This window comes from Colletotrichum lupini, chromosome 1, assembly GCF_023278565.1.
Source record: "Colletotrichum lupini chromosome 1, complete sequence".
In the NCBI taxonomy this organism is placed as follows: Eukaryota; Fungi; Ascomycota; class Sordariomycetes; order Glomerellales; family Glomerellaceae; genus Colletotrichum; species Colletotrichum lupini.
The window spans coordinates 7191604-7208013 of record NC_064672.1 but is presented as its reverse complement, the minus strand read 5'-3'; the positions used below and the strand labels follow the sequence as shown (position 1 = coordinate 7208013).

The 16410-nt window shown below is 54.1% G+C and overlaps 6 protein-coding genes across 6 annotated transcripts; 4 read left to right on the top strand and 2 right to left on the bottom strand.

Moving 5' to 3' along the window:
* Window positions 1–1263: 1263 nt before the first annotated feature.
* CLUP02_02053 (aldehyde dehydrogenase) lies at window positions 1264–3258 on the top strand (the record flags this gene model as incomplete). Its single annotated transcript, XM_049281088.1, has 4 exons — window positions 1264–1637; window positions 1736–1935; window positions 2009–2171; window positions 2241–3258. The coding sequence occupies 4 exons, from the start codon at window positions 1264–1266 to the stop codon at window positions 3256–3258; spliced, it is 1755 nt and encodes a 584-aa protein (XP_049137045.1).
* Window positions 3259–3351: 93 nt separating this feature from the next.
* CLUP02_02052 (uncharacterized protein) lies at window positions 3352–6180 on the bottom strand (the record flags this gene model as incomplete). The annotated part of the gene is made up of 2 exons (XM_049281087.1): window positions 3352–5715; window positions 5794–6180. 2 exons carry the CDS (start codon window positions 6178–6180, stop codon window positions 3352–3354), a joined length of 2751 nt encoding a protein of 916 aa, XP_049137044.1.
* A 1344-nt stretch (window positions 6181–7524) lies between these two features.
* Window positions 7525–9135, top strand: CLUP02_02051 (uncharacterized protein; the record flags this gene model as incomplete). The annotated part of the gene is made up of 3 exons (XM_049281086.1): window positions 7525–8023; window positions 8114–8419; window positions 8486–9135. 3 exons carry the CDS (start codon window positions 7525–7527, stop codon window positions 9133–9135), a joined length of 1455 nt encoding a protein of 484 aa, XP_049137043.1.
* A 679-nt stretch (window positions 9136–9814) lies between these two features.
* On the top strand, window positions 9815–10903 carry CLUP02_02050 (short-chain dehydrogenase; the record flags this gene model as incomplete). Its single annotated transcript, XM_049281085.1, has 2 exons — window positions 9815–10731; window positions 10789–10903. The coding sequence occupies 2 exons, from the start codon at window positions 9815–9817 to the stop codon at window positions 10901–10903; spliced, it is 1032 nt and encodes a 343-aa protein (XP_049137042.1).
* Window positions 10904–11746: 843 nt separating this feature from the next.
* On the top strand, window positions 11747–13801 carry CLUP02_02049 (uncharacterized protein; the record flags this gene model as incomplete). The annotated part of the gene is made up of 1 exon (XM_049281084.1): window positions 11747–13801. The coding sequence occupies one exon, from the start codon at window positions 11747–11749 to the stop codon at window positions 13799–13801; it is 2055 nt and encodes a 684-aa protein (XP_049137041.1).
* Window positions 13802–13960: 159 nt separating this feature from the next.
* CLUP02_02048 (uncharacterized protein) lies at window positions 13961–15551 on the bottom strand (the record flags this gene model as incomplete). The annotated part of the gene is made up of 3 exons (XM_049281083.1): window positions 13961–14392; window positions 14452–14559; window positions 14592–15551. The coding sequence occupies 3 exons, from the start codon at window positions 15549–15551 to the stop codon at window positions 13961–13963; spliced, it is 1500 nt and encodes a 499-aa protein (XP_049137040.1).
* Window positions 15552–16410: the final 859 nt, after the last annotated feature.

Here is a 16410-nt window from a genome sequence, read left to right as displayed (position 1 = left end):
CGGGATGGAGGCTCGCGAGAAGACTGCGGGGAAGCAGGCGGCCGATAGGTGGGCCCGTAGCCCGGACCCGAAGACAAACCTACTCGTCTCCTCAATATCAGTACCTCATATCTAGTAAGTGCGGGGGCATAGTACGCCAGGCCGGCGGCGCAGGAAGCCCAAGTATCGCTCTGACCCTTACTCGGTATGGGTTTTGTGTTTGTCGTTGTGGTTTTTATTCTATCCGTGATTATTCTTCTGCGTCCTGACCGGGCCGGACGGAGCTAATCCCCTGGGTACGGCGGGGCGGGGCCGGCCCGGTTAGACGGGACCCACCCGTTTCTCCAAGCACGCAAAGTCGAGCTTGTGCGTTTATGGTAAAAATTTGGCATCTTTTGCATGCGATTGTCGAGCGAGTTTCTGGGTGATTACATAACGGGTGTATTCCATGACAAAACATTGAAGGTTGTATGTATCCTCGGGCGAATCACTAGCAGATCATTGAGACTTGTTCTCCAGCTATGACCGCTGTTGCTGCTGACCTGTCGGCGAGAAGGCCAAAATCACTGTGAAGAGTCTTGAACATCGCACTTATCGGACAGAGGGAATTGGGCTCGTTGGTAAAAGCCGAAAGTCGCAACGTGCCCCCTGGACCCTGTGCCTCTTCAGCCTTATTCCAGTGTTGAGGATCCGTAGATTGAATCCCTTTTGTCCGGCACATGATGTTCAAGAAAGCTTAAAAGCCGGGGTATCTGAGGTTTCGGCGACAAGAGGTATGACTTGGATAGAGGTCTTGGTTGATATACTTGTGCATCCCCGAAAAGTCCACGACTGAATCCCCGCGTTGTGCGCCATTCAGTGGTTCTTTACTCCGTAGCACTCCACAGACGTCTTATCGCCGATGGGAAAACACGGCAGAGCGGTTCCGCACGTCAGGCATCCCCGCCGTGGGGGCTTCAATTTCATGCTCGATGCTCCAGCCTCTCTCTCTTCCTCCAAAGCTCCGAGTTCCAACACCATCCGAGATGCCAGGCTCCATCCGTGGATGCCCCCATTCCAAACATCCCCCCCCCCCCTTGGGCCGAATGCAGTAAGTGAATGCGGAGTAGCTACACTGAGCTTCGATTGGACTGGAAGCTCGCTCCGATCTGCTGTGCTACGCTGACTGCCCACATCCACACAATCCACCCATCAACGACCCCTCCAATTCGAAAGCTCCTATCGTCGGCCTTCCAATGGCCGCCGGCGCATTCGCACACCAGAAGCTGGAGCAAATAGAAAAAGATGCTCTCCTCTCCTCCCCTTCGCCTGCGCATCGCTCGCAATTCCTCTTCACCTGCCAAACCCCTTCTCTCAACTTGTTCATTTCCTTGTCGGTCTCGATTCTGTGATACCCCCCTGATCCGACAACGCCACCTCAACCTCGACCCTCACGCGAAAAGAACACGCCAGAGACACCCAGCGGCGCGTCGCTTCTTCTCATCGACCCCTCACCATCGCCAGTCAAACATTGTCAACAACATCGCCGCAATGTCCGACCTCTCCGTTGAGCTGACGGCCCCCAACGGCGTCAAGTACACCCAGCCCACAGGCCTTTTCATCAACAATGAGTTTGTCAAATCTGCCAAGGGCGAGCTCATTGACTCGATAGACCCTGCGTGAGTTGTTACTCAGTCCCTCATCCCTCATTCTCCCTGTGCATCACATGCGATTCCCTCCTGCTCTGGACGAAGACACTGACAACCTCACCTCCCAGCACCGAAGAAAAGATTGCATCCGTCCAGGCTGCTGAGGTCCAAGACATTGACAAGGCCGTCAAGGCCGCACACGCAGCGCTGAGACACGAGTCCTGGAAGGGCATCTCGGCCACGGATCGTGGCGCCCTCATGTACAAGCTCGCCGATCTGATTGAGCAGCACAAGGAGACTCTTGCTACCATCGATGCATGGGACAATGGTATGCTCGCAATCTTGACATTCTTGCTCCCGCTCTACCCCTGGGCCAGACGGAGAACTAACGCAACCTACAGGCAAGACGTACGCCGATGCCCTCGAGATTGACCTCTCCGAGTGCGTCACCGTCATCCGCTACTACGCCGGCTGGGCCGACAAGACCTACGGCCAGACCATCACCAGCATCCCCCAAAAGTTCGCCTACACCCTTCGTCAGCCCATTGGCGTCGTCGCCCAAGTGTAAGCCACCCCCCGCTTCAGACAGCCATGCCCATCCGCGGAAACGAACCAAGACTAATAACAGTCCAGTATCCCCTGGAACTACCCCCTCAGCATGGCCACCTGGAAACTCGGCCCAGCCCTCGCCTGCGGCAACACAGTCGTCCTCAAAGCCACAGAGCAGACCCCGCTGAGCATCCTCTACCTCGGCACCCTCATCAAGGAAGCCGGCTTCCCCCCGGGCGTCGTCAACTTTGTAAACGGCCTCGGCCGCGTCGCCGGCGGCGCCCTCGTCAGCCACCCTCTCGTCGATAAGGTCGCCTTCACAGGCAGCACGGCCACGGCTCGCGCCATCATGGGCGAGGCCGCCAAGACGCTCAAGAACATCACCCTCGAGACCGGCGGCAAGTCTCCGCTCCTCGTCTTTGGCGACGCCGACCTCGGGCAGGCCGTCAAGTGGTCCCACATGGGCATCATGTCCAACCAGGGCCAGATCTGCACCGCCACCTCCCGCATCCTCGTCCAGGAGGATATCTACGACGAGTTCATCCCAAAGTTCCTCGAGACCCTCAAGGCGACCAGCAAAGTCGGCAGCCAGTGGGACAAGGACACCTACCAGGGACCCCAGGTCTCCAAGGTCCAGTTCGAGCGCGTGCTCGAGTACATCGACATTGGCAAGAACGAGGGCGCCACCCTCGCCGCGGGCGGAGAACCCCTCAACATTGGCGGCAAGGGCAAGGGCTTCTTCGTCGCGCCCACCGTCTTCACAAACGTCACGACGTCGATGCGCGTATGGGGCGAGGAGATTTTCGGGCCCGTCGTGGTGATTGCGCGCTTCAAGACCGAGGAGGAGGCGATCGCGTTGGCGAACAACAGCCAGTACGGGCTCGGCGCCGCGGTTTTCACGCAGAACGTCGAGCGGGCGCACCGTGTTGCGTCGGAGATTGAGGCGGGCATGGTGTGGGTTAACAGCACCCAGGACAGCGACCCGCGCGTGCCGTTTGGAGGTGTCAAGCAGAGTGGTATTGGAAGGGAGTTGGGCGAGGCTGGGTTGGAGGCGTATAGTCAGATCAAGGCTGTCCACGTCAACATGGGCACGAGGCTGTGAAGTGTTTCGAGTAGGTTTTATCAGGAAGATGGAAATGACGCAATCAACAACTTTATGATCATGCTTTTTGTATTCATCGATGCCTCGCACATTCTATGGGTGCAGAACCAAATCATACCGACCTGGCAGCAGCGTCACCCTCTTCCCAGACGCACCCTTCACACCCGCGCCCCCCTCCCTTCTAATCTCAACCGCGCTCTCATCCCTCGGTAACACCAATGTCCCCTTCGTACTCGTCGGCACAACGACCCTCATCTTCACTTCCCCGCCCTCGCGCTTGAACGTAACCTCAATCAACCCATACGGACACTCAAACGTCCCCTCCACAAAATCAAACTCGGCCCTCAACGGCGGCTTGACACTCCACGTCTTATACCCATCCTCCTCGACCCGCACCCCCAACACGGCCTCGTAAAACCACTCGTAAATCGTGCCCAGCATGTCGTGGCACTTACTCCGGCACGCATCCTGCCAAAACTCATTCAGAGTCGTCTCCCCGCGGCGGAGGAAGCGCATGTACGACGGGTGCTCTTCCTGCCGCGCCATCGCCATCACGATATCCGGGCGGTCGACGTCGGTAAACGTGTTCCAGAGCCACTTGAGCCCGATCTCGCCGGCGCGGATCCGACAGTCTGCCACGTCGTCCAGGAAGGCTTGCTGGACGTCCGCTACGTGCTCTTCCGGGACGAGGCCGAACTGCAGCGCCATAGCCTGCGCGATCATCGTCCGGTCGTGGGTTCCGGGTTCGTCGAGGGAGGTGTAGAAGGCATAAGGGTGTTCCGTCTTGTCGGTGACGAGGAGGTGGCGGTTGTACGTCTCGTAGATGCGGTCAGCCCACGCGCGCCACCTCTTCTCGTCGTTGGCGCAGCCGAGTTCCTTGGCCATTAACTCGACGTTGCGGAGACACTTGTAGTAGATGGCCGTCTCGATGTTGGCCTGGTGATTCCCAAACGCGATGTCGCGGCCCCAATCACCCAGTCCGTGCTCGATCAAACCCCCCCGACGCTCCTTTGTCCGGAGATACTCCATATACCGCACACAAGGCCGATACAGCTTCGCAAACGTATGCGTCGAGCCGTAATACTTCTTCAGAATCTCGGGGATCAAGGCGACCGCCCCGCCCCAGGTGATCGTATCGTGCAGCGGACCACACATGTACCGAATCTCTGGCGCCATCGTCGGCACGAGCCCGTCGGACTCCTGCGCGTCTGCGATGTCGTCCAGGATCTTGGCGTGCAGGGCCTCGATGTCGCGGATGTACTGCGTCGCCGGCGCGAGGAGGTGCGTGACTTCCAGCCAGCCGAACTTTTCGATTTGCGGGCAGTCGGTGTGGTAGCTGAACAAGTTGCTGACAAAGGACCAGTAGCACATGTCTATGAGGGCGTTCGCGTCCGGCTTGTCTGTCTTGAGGGTGCCCAGCCTCCGGGAGGCGGAGGAGATGTGCCTGCCGACGACGGAGTGGACGACGGGGAGGTCTTCGCCCGTCTGTAGAGAGACGCCTTCGATTTGGATGTAGCGCGCGCTGGTGAAGCTAAAGTCTGGCTCCCACGTCTCAATGTCGCCTGTGCCCGCGAGCGTGATCTTGGAAAAGACCTTTGTCTCAAAGTCTTTGAAAAGGGGGTCCGGCATCAGCACGCGGCCCGTCTCGTCTACGCTCTCGGAGAACTTGACGATGACTTGTGCGCCGGCCGGGCCGCTGACTTGGACGCGGATCATGGTGGACATGTTTTGCCCCAGGTCAAACGTCACGACACCCCTCTCCAACGTCTTCTTCGAAACCGGCTCGACCGTCTCGTGAAGCATGACCGGCGGCTGGCTCTGGTACCTCAGTTTTCCCCTCGGCCCGGTCACAGGCGTCGAAGCAATCCACTCCCCGTCATCGAAGCCGGACGTGTCCCACCCGTTAGGATACGCCCGCAAATCCTTATCCTCGGACGCGTAGATATTCGCCAACGCGGTAGCGCTCTTCCTCGTCTTCCAATCCGGTCCCGAAATCACCGTCTCCCGACTCCCATCCTCATAGAACAAATGCAGCTCCGCAAAGAAGCATAACTCGTTACCGTACCGCACGTACGTGTTATCCTCGTACATGGGCCAAAAGAAGCGATCATCACCGCCCTTATCACCGGCGTAGAACCCGTTGCCCACGTGCGCGCCGACGACGTTGTCTCCCTGCGTCAGCGCATCGCTGAGGTCGTAGGCGACGAACTGTACCGTGCGGTGGTAATTCGTCCAGCCTGGGTCGAGGACATGCGTCGACGCGGGAGCGCCGTTGCAGGAGAGGTTGAAGTGGCCCAGACCGGAGGCGAAGGCGATGGCGCGGGAGGGTTTGCGGGGGAGGTGGAGGTGTTTGCGGAGGTAGAAGGGTTTGTCGCTGCTGTCGCCGATCCAGACTCCTTTCCAGCGGTTTGCTTCGTCTTCGAACCAGGTGCGGAAGATGAGGCTGGTATGGGGCATCTGTTCTCGTTCGCGTCAGAAGTCAGCAAGGTGCTGTTATTATGTTCTGGGACGATAACATGTGCTGGACGGACATACGTAGGTTTGGTTCATGCTGTACGGCGGCAAAAGTCTGCTCGATCTTGGATACGCCGTAAAGAACTCGTTGACGCCGCTTGACGAAGCCTGTCCGTCCTGGTCCCAGACGGTCACTTTCCAGAAGTGGAATGACGCGGACTTGAAGCCGCCATCCGGCTTGCAGAGAATGTTTCTCTGGGCATTGCTTTCGATTTTGCCCGAGTCCCAGACGACTTGAGAGCTTGAACCATCATCGAGTGCTGTTGCGTTTAGAGCAACGACGATATGGTAGGCACTTTGGGAAGCATGTTCGAGCTCAGAGTGAAGCACCCAGTAGAACCGAATCTCATCAACGTCGATGCCCAGGGTTTCGTGAAAGGCATGAATGCCACAGCGTGTCACTTCCATTACGCTAGCGCGACAATTGTCAAGGGAGTAAGGCTCCAGGGTGACCTCGCAGCTTCGGTCGAAAAGAAGGTGAAAGCAGCCTTCTACGAATAGTAACCTTGAAAAGTACTCGGTTCCCGGCAAGTCTTTAGAGAAGCGAGCTTCATAGGTACATGTAATTTCTGTAATCTCTATTCTGTTTCGGGCATGTTCCGCATGCTGTGGCCCCCCCATTCGAAAAGGTTGTGGTCAGATAACTCGGGGTAGTTAAGTCAACAATGAACCGAAATGACCGAAGTTCGGTACGTTATTCTCTCGAAAAGAGTGGCAACTCTGGAGCTTTTGAAACAGACCTCCTCTTGGATCCAGTATAGTCTATAGAGCACCCGGCGGGCTGGTACCACGAACCTCGGATCTTTACGCCGAGTCTTTTTGGCCAAGGGATCAGGGCCATGTGCCGGTGGAGACCCGGCCTTCGGTACTTGGATAGTGAGTATTGGCACCGAGATGTCGCCGGGGTGGGGTAGAGCCGTTGTCGTCGAATCACAAGTCCTGACCCGTTTGTGTTGGTGTCGATCTGCTGCCTTCTGGCTCGGAATTACCGACTGTGAAACGGCTTTTTAGACCGGGTTTCCCGAGTGAGCCACACATTTATTTGGGGTTAGTCCAGCAGAGATCTCTACACAGAGTCCTAGACGTGTCGCCGTGTCGCTGTTGTCTGTATCCGTCTCCGACAGAAATTTTCATCGCCAGTGGTTCGTACTTTGAGCAACTTCACCGGCTTCAGTGGTCAACCTAGAAAGTTGACATGAGAATTCTCTATGGGGAACCCCACCGTGCCGGCTCCGGACTAGGGTCGCCACTTACCGGGCCGCTTTGAGCCTCGAACATCAACGGCCTCATCAAGTGCGGTACGCGCATCCGTAGTAGTTATCAGCGACCGTAGTGCACAGCTTGCCTAGTGGCTACCCAAAAGAATCGATACTGAACACGCCACCAACCACCCTCGGTGATGTCGGGTTAAAGATGCAGCTTTGTCTGGGGTTTGCTGGGTTCGTGCGGAGGCCCCAGATTCTAAAGACCGCACATTCAGGGGGGGGATCGGCCAGGTTCAGTACCGTTCAGATGCTGCCAAGACCCACTGGATGACACCTCGATCTCGTCCATTGGATGAACAGGGACATTCGCCGGTGGGAGTTGAAAGCTGACAAGTCCGTTACTGGATGGTGGTCATGTTTGTTGACCTCCAGTTGTATTTTAACCTTAATACATCTCCCGGGTTTCTACCCCCAAGGACGACATCCGTTCTTGAATCCTCATTTGTCTCTCATTGACAGCTGTGACTGTTCACAACATACGACAACCATGGGTCGCCTCACGACGGTGTTGTCCGCCGTTTTCCTGGCCATCGGAGGTTTCCTCTTTGGCTATGACTCCGGTATCATCACCTCGACGATCGCGCTAGATTCGTTTGAAAAGTATTTCCGCCACCCATCAGATACCGTCGCCGGCGGCATCGTGTCAGCTTTTCAAGGCGGTGCCATCTTCGGCACCATCATCAACATGCTCTTCGCCAACAAGATCGGTCGGCGTAACACCATCTTTGTCGGATCCGTGATTTCGTGCCTCGGCTCGGCTCTGCAGGCCGGCGCCGTCAACATGGTCATGCTGATTATTGGCCGCTTCATCGGTGGTGCTGCCGTCGGCATGATCACTTCGACAATTCCTATGTACGCCTCTGAGCTGTCGGAAGCCAAGTACCGTGGTATCTTGTCCGGTTTGCTGCAGTGGATGTTGAGTTGGGGATTCTTGATCGCCCAGTGGCTTGGATATGGATGCTCCTTTGTCAAGAGCGACTTTTCTTGTAAGCCTTTTTTTTTCATTGTCCCAATATATGTCTACCCACTCAGAGTCAGTGTAACACGAATTGTTTTGCAAACTAACAACGGGATAGGGCGTTTCCCTCTCGCCTTCCAGGCTGTCCCCGGTGTCATCCTCGTCACCGGCATCTACTTCCTCCAAGAATCCCCTCGTTGGCTAATGGAGCGAGACCGACACGAAGATGCCCGCCGATCACTCGGTAAACTCCGAAGTGGCCTGGACGAGGAAACCATCGATCTCGAGTTCCGCGAGATTCGCGACGTCATCTTGGCTGACCGCGCCCTCGGCAACATTTCATGGAAGTCCATCATCACAAAGCCTTCGTGGCGCAAGCGTCTTTTGTTGGGCTGTGGTGTACAGGCCTTTGGACCTCTCTCAGGTAAGCCTGTCATTTACTCAAAGAAGAAGCAAGTCAAAGCATATTACTAACGCCGTATTCCAACAGGTATCAATGTGATCAACTACTATGGACCTCGCATCTACAAGATTCTTGGCATCGATACCCAAACCTCTCTAATGATTATCGGCATCAGTGGTGCTCTTTCGATCGTCTACTGCAGCATTGGCCTGTGGCTCCTCGACCGCGTCGGCAGAGTGAAGCCCCTGATCGTCTCTGCAGCCGGTCTCGCCGCCGCCCTCCTCGTCAACGCAGTGCAGGCCCAATATCTCAACGAGAATAACGCCAATCAGTTGCGCAGTATGGTAGCCATGAACTTCGTCTTCAGCATGTTCTACACCCCGCTGGGCATTATCAGTTGGGTGTACCCTGCCGAAATCTTCCCTGTCGAAGTCAGAGCGCTCGGAAACGCTATCACCACCTTCACCAACTGGACCGTCAATCTTATCTTTGCCCAGATCTCCCCGGAGGCCCTGACTAATATTGGCTTCCGCTACTTCTACGTCTTCTTCGTTTTCAATCTCATCGCCATGATTTGCTACATCTTCTTCTTCCCGGAGACCAAGGGCAGAACGCTTGAGCAGATGGATGAGCTCTTTGGGGATCAGCTGGTGCCTCATGCTATGCAGGATTCTGTTGGAGCTGCTGCTGCTGTCGCCAAGGACGAGAAGCTTGTAGAGCAGCTTGATCACGTCTAAGCATGCCATCGAAGACTGTGCGAGCTTTGCGGTATTGGTACTTTCAGGGTTGCAATTCCATTACATGGGTGCTAACAGGGGAGGGGTTGGCCCATGAGAAACATACAGACTGTCGGTTGCGTAGCTAGGGCATGAAGTTTCTCGTATTAATAAGGGAATTCTCAGTGGCACACACTGTTGACCGCATAGCTACATGGACACATTGCAAACTGTGTTCGCGTGACACAAGTAATTACCAAAGTGACAGAGTATGGCATCAAATCCAGACGGAAACATTCGCGTCCGTCTGGACCGAGTCGTCCCAAATAATTACATATACCTAGCATTGTCATACGTAGGCCAACGCCAAAGCCTTAGTAGCCTAGACCACATTGTTCGCCAATCTAGGCCTAGTGCCTTGTTGTGTCGATCTGGCTGACAGGATTCAAAAGTCCGTTTCCAGACCATGCCCGACTAGGCAAACAAACTGGTCCGGACATAAGTCAGCAGATAGAAACGTGAATTATCAGAAACAATAGCCATTTCTTCAAAGGGAGCAGTAACATGGCTATAAAAGTTTTGTGGTCGCCGAGCAGTCTTCATGGTTCTATCTCTTCCATTGGCACCTCAATTACTGAGTTTCACGTATCAGCCAATCCAGGCAACCTCAGTTTCGCAATCCCTCGGCACTAATATCACGATGGTCGGCTCTAAAGACCTTCCTCCATCAACTCTCTCCTTTGGGCGCGTCTTCTACAACAATCAATTCTGTGCGAAGCCGCAATGGCCGGCCCCGGGCACCAGTCTTTCCGGCAAAACCGCGATTATCACGGGCGGGAACACAGGTCTAGGCTTTGAAGCCGCCCTTCAACTGTTAGATCTCGAGTTGTCCCGCTTGATCCTAGCTGTGCGCTCACTCCAGCGAGGCGAAGAAGCCGCCACGAAGCTTCGTCGCCGATATCCCACTGCAACTATCAGCGTGCAACTTCTCGATATGACGTCTTACGAGTCTGTCCAAGATTTCGTACGTCGCATTGACAACGAGGTGGATCGCATCGACATCGCCCTTCTCAATGCCGGAGCGATACGGATGGGCTTTACCAAAGTCCCTAGCACTGGTCACGAGGAGACAATTCAAGTCAACTACCTGTCAACTATGCTCCTCGCCCTACTTCTTCTCCCTGTTCTGAAGGCCAAACGTCAGAAGAATGGCGGCCCCGCGCGTCTTACAATTGTCAGCGCAGCTTTAACGTTGGCAGCCGCGTTTCCCAATAGAGCTGCCGACCCCCTCCTCCCATCCTTTGATGATCCCGAAGCCTTCGCCATCCACGGCCGGGAAGCCTATAATACTTCGAAGCTGCTCGCTCACATGTTTCTCTGGAAACTGGTAGATTATGTTTCGGCTGACGATGTAATTGTCAACCTCGCAGATCCGGCGTGGTGCAAAGGCACAAACCTAGCCCGAGATGCACAGGGCATCATGAAGTTGGGAGTCGTGGTATTTGGGGCAACGACTGGACGAACGCCACGAGTAGGTGCCTCTTGCTTTGTTGATGCCATTGTCAACAAAGGCAAAGAGTCTCATGGGTGTTTCCTTATGAGCTGGAAAATTCATCCGTACGTTTGTCTTAAATGCGAGTTCCCTCATTGTACCAGACCACTAACAATCTCTAGGTTTGCTGCGTTTCTCTACACCTCCGAGGGCATCACTGTTACAGATCGTCTTTGGGAAGAGACACTACAAGAGCTTGAATTTGCAGGCGTTCGATCCATCTTGAAAGCGTCGTAGATCGAACTTGGGCTCCCCAAACTTCTTCCGGAAGCTATGTTGTCCCGTGTTGTCGTGGCTGAGAGTGCGCGAGTGCGCAACTTACTCTAGTGTAAGACGATGCCAGCCAGCCAGCCTGCACGTACGATACCGTCCTACGGTATAGACCCGGGCTGCTTTTTGCCGATCTTTACCATTTCTGCCTCATTTCTTCGTAGCAGACTTCTTTTACTCTTAGTCGCGCACGCATCAGAATTGAACTTAGATTCCTAACCGAAATTGAGAAATGTAGTCGAATCTGGCTCGATTGCGGTACATAAAGGTGGATTCTCTATCTTATGAGTTGAAGCTTATCTACATCATAGAAAAGATAACGGGATCTGAAGGTTATCGCAGTCGCCGGTTGTCTCTGTAGCCGGGACAGAGAGCTCAGAGTGAAGTTATTGATTGCACTGCTCATCATGCCCACTTAAATGTTTCGGAATGTATATTCCGCCCGGTGGAGATGGATTGCCGTGCCTGAGTGACTTTTGCGGGGTGAGATAAGCCTGTTCAATGAGACAACAAGAAATGTTTCCGATAGTTGGGCCATAAAGCCGATATTCGGACGTTGTTGAGCAATCGGCAAATCATGGAGGACGTCGATCTTCTCTCCATGCCACGCAGTAGGACAGATGCTCCCATTCCGAGGCGCGGGGTCTTAGCGAGGTAAGCGGGGAGAGACCGGCCTGATAACATGCATGCCTTATCAGTGGAAATACCTTCACACTATCACTTAATCAATGAAGTAGCTTCATGCAAGCTTGACGCCTACCTCAATATCGTCTTAGGCATCTTCGCGTAGGGTAGTGAGATACATCAGTAATGGAGCATTTATATCCAGAGAGTGTCGCATTCCTATCGCCATGGATACTACCAAGCTTCCTGGGTAACTCGTCGCAGAGCATCTCAGAATTCTACATGCTTGACATTCTTCCGATGGCAGCTCGAGCTCTCTCCTTTGTCTGCCTCGCGGGCATTGCCGCTGCTCTCGTTGAAAGAAGTCCCCTGGTTTTGACTCACACCATCAATGGCTTAGATCAAGTCTTCCAACTCGGCAACAAGAGCTACTTGGCAACGCCCGCCTCATCACTCGCTCTCGCAGCTGCAAATCTCAAAGCAACCACCGCTCCGGCAACTCATATCGTCGCAACTAGCCCCGTCATCACTGGTCGGTACCTTCAAGATACGATTGCGCGCTACCTGGCCGAAGATGACGTATTCTCGGAGGACTTCCTCGAGACCATCATCCTGAGCTCCAATTGCTCTTCGAGGCTTGATGATGCTGCCACAGCATTCGTGATATCTATCGATGCGCAAGTTCTCATGCTACCAGCCTCTTCCCAGTTTGAGTCGCCCATGCCGCCTCCCGGCCCGTTATTCTTGGAGTCCGATGGCAAGACGGTCACGCTCTCAAAAGTCTTCCGTCTCTACACAGACACTTACAGTGACTTTGTCCATGGAATCTACGAATCCAACGGAAGCTATAAAGTCCTTAGCCTAACCGACGCTAATTGGGGCTACCCCTTGATCCCCGTCCCATCCCGCCTCTACACCGCAGCCGACTCTGGGCCTCTCTCTGGGACAAGACTTGGCGTCAAGGATATCTACGACATCAAGGGACTCAAGTCCACGCTAGGAAGCAAGGCATGGACGCAAATGACCACCAAAGCGAACGCAACCGCTCCTTCTATCCAGCGCATCATTGACCTCGGCGGAACGGTCGTGGGGAAGCAGAAGACGTCCCAATTCGCATCTGCGGCTCACGCGTGGGAGTGGACCGACGTTTACTACCCCCAGAACCCCCGCGGTGACGGATATCTCAGTTGCTCGGCGTCGTCTGCTGGTGGTGGTTGCTCCATAGCCGCGTACGACTGGCTCGACTTCGCCATCGGGTCGGACACTGGCCAGTCTATGCGCCAACCGGCGGCGTTCTCGGGTACCTTTGGAAACCGCCCATCGCAAGGTCTCATGGTTTTGGACGGAGTCATGCCTATTTCCTATGGTGCCGACACGGGCGGTGTATTTGCACGTGATCCTCAGGACTGGGTGAAGTTCGCTAAGCTCTGGTACGACCCTTCACTTCACCAAGATAGCAGCCTCAATGGGCTACCCGATCTTGTGGTTCCGGATTCTCGTGCTTTTCCGAGGCGAATTCTGTATCCCACCGACTATCTTCCGCTGAAGAACCCCGCTGCCGAAGCCGTTCTTCAGAGCTTCCTGGCCCGGGTCAGCAAGGTCATGGACTTGATGGTGTCGAAAGTCAACATCACGGAAAGGGTCGAGACCGTAACTGGTCGGGATCTTGACGGGATTCTGGCTGACCTGGGTACAATCTGGACCTACACACAGCTCAAAGTTGTGGCAACACCTCTGATTGCACACTACAGCCCTGGTTTCCCTTCTCTTGATAGACCGTACCGAACTTCTTTCTGGAATTTCACCCTAGACGCCGAAGGTCATACCGAAGCGCTTGACCGCAGACGCCAGGACTCCGAGGCCTGGCATCGTGAGGTTTTGTTCAATACGACCGAAAGCTGCTCTGAGTCCATCATGATCTACGACATCGGCACGGGCGGGCTTCCCTCCTTCAGAGAGGCTCAGTTGAATGAGTCCCCCGGCGCTGCCTTACCTGATGGTCCTGGAACTCGAGGAGCTGCCTCTTCCCTTGCGTCCTACTTTGGAAGCGTAGACTTCACCATTCCAATTGGTCAGGTGCCTTACTACAGCAACATCACCCGCCGAGAAGAGATGATGCCTGTGACTATCAATATGGTGGCCAGGAGGGGGTGCGATTTTGTCTTGTTTAATCTTGTCGAAGAGTTGACGAAGCTAGGAGTCTTGGGGCCTGTCACTACTGGTTCGCGAACTTTTGTATGATACAATCGTTGTTTCCACTATGGAACTAATCTGAGATCCGTCCTGCCAATGCCTCATCTTCCATTTTCATTCCCAAAAGACAACGCCAACGAAACACAAAGAGTCATCTCGAACCATTCATCGTCTTCTGCTTCAATGGTCTCAAGGGTCCAGCCCAGTTCAATGCCAATCATAGTCATCTGGGTAAGCACCAGGCAGATTCTGGTGCGAACCCTCGGCGTAGGAATAGCCAATCATGGGCTGAAGATCAGAGCCAGGCACTTCGACAAGTCCAAGAACAATCGAGGCCTGTCTCTTCTCCCAGCACGCCACCAAAGTCTTCTTCTCCTGCGTCTTCATCCACTCACACTTTTCGCGGCCTTCTTTGAACTTTTGCTTCTCGTGGTTGAGAAGCCAGGCCTCAGCATTCTTGGTCAAGGGAGTCTTAAGCGTCTTGACGCTCACAATGTCGTAGAGCTCGCTTGTGTGATCTTGAGTTGGGGGAAGTCCAGCCTCCATGCCAGTCTCTTGCGGGAGAACTAAGCTCGGCGACGCCATTTGCTTCGACGATTGAAATCCACAGAATGCCATATCAGCTTCAATGTCGACGCCCTGTGAATGATACGTTAGCATGTGGACTTGGGCGAATTGGAGGGGGTATGGTGAGATACCTGTTCTGGTTCCTGGGCTGCTGGCCAGTCGAAGAAGGGGGAAAAAGTTGGAGACGTCAAGTCGATTGGATCATGTTGGGTTGTGATCAGTGCGTTGGGAGCGAATGTCTGGTATGATACTGTTAGCCAACCTTGGGGACAAACTTGTCAATTATGGGACTTGCCTCTCTCATAAGCTCTGTAGTAGAATTGAAGCCAAGCATTGTGTTCGCCGTGGCGACGCCATGCATAGGGCTGGATTCAGTTGCCTGCTCAAGACCAACCACTTCTGTCAATGGATGAGAAGGACGAGTCGGCTGGTGCTCGCTTAAGCCATGATAAGGACACTGCGCCATGCCACCCTGTGGAAGTTGCTGCTGCTGAAGCTGCTCTTGGTTGTCCTCAGCCTGAGTCTCAGCCTTTTCTTTGCGAAGCTTGTATCGAGCCGATGACTCCCTTCTCTTCCTGCGACACGGCTCGCATTGGCTTCGCTCCCTTATCAGACCCATATTGGTCATAGAAGAGAATTCCGATTGCGGCTTAGACTTGTGGCACTTGGTACACAACTTCTGGCTTGAAGATGCTTCACCAACACCTAAGGCCAAGGGTGCGCCATTCCCGTTCAGAACGGGCGGTGAAGGTGACAGAAGGAGCGATGCCGGCAAAGGGGGCAAGGTACTGTGACCCGGTGCAATTGGCGGAGCGAACAGAGGAGTCTCTGCTGTGGGAGCTGAGGAGCCTGGCAATGTTGGAATCAGTCGAACGGGAACGCCGGGGTTAATCGCGGAGATGGGAGCTTTCTGAGATGAAGAGCTTCTTCGAGAGGAAGAGGGCTTTGAGGTTTTTCGTGAAAGCCGTCTCTGTGCGGGTGTCTGTGGTCTGGAAGGAACGTCCAGGGGGTTGTTCTCGATGCCAAGTACTTGATGAGGCATGTGAGGGACTTGTAAACTCGAGGTTGCGCCCTGCGCCTGCGCAGGAGCACCGTTGGCATTCGGTAGTTGAGTTGCGCCCATTCCAGGCAAGCAGAGAGGGATCGGATCTCTGACAGCGAAGTGAGACCCCAACGTCGCTGAAGTTGGAGGAGAAGATCCGAAGAGCGACTTGTCGTCGTCGAAGTCCATGGCTTTGTGATCGGAGGAGGAAAGATTAGGGATCGAGATTCAGGGACTCACGGTTGCTTGTGTGAAGTGAAAGGATTAGTGGGAAAGGAAAGGTTGCAATATAAGGGCAGGAAGGAAGAAGAATGGGTTGAAGGAGAAGGTTGAGAATATTTCCACAAGAAGAAAGGAACGACCGTGAACTATCTAGAAAGGAAGTGAGGCAGAAACCCTAGACGAAGGTGAAGTGAAAAGACGCGATTTCATCTGGAGTTGCTCGCTTAATCCAAGACTTCAATCACATTCACCTCGCTCCTTCCTCTAATTTTGAGGAATACTCGGGCAGTCTTGGCCAGCAGAGAGATGCACGAATACCTCAGCCCTACATCTTATGTCCTTGCTGGCCGGTGACCCCATGCAACAGAGAGTGGGAGGGCGAACCACTCGCTCACACTGTCTCACTTGATTCGCTGCAGAGTATCCGCCAATGTTGGTTCGCGGCGGCTATATGCACATGCACTTAGCGAATACACGAGTATTCAGGTGCAAATAGCTTACAGAACAAAGGCCTTGGTATCAAACCCCTGCTTGATACAATTAAATCGACTTCATCAAAGACACTTGTCGATTCTCATTGGTGAATTGTGAGCTCCTTGTCTCAAGTCACAGTTGAAATGAAGCCTTTGCTTGCTTCCATTCGGCAACAACTGGAAACATTACAGCTGTAAAGTAGCTGGATCTAGAAGCTATGTGAAACTATGAATTGCATGCCTCGAAGAGTCCGAGTATAAGATCGATGAAACTCGTATTCACCTTGGTCAAGTAGAGACATTCAAATTGTTTTGAGAATTCAATTTCCAGTCCTAGCGGACAGACGAGAGCA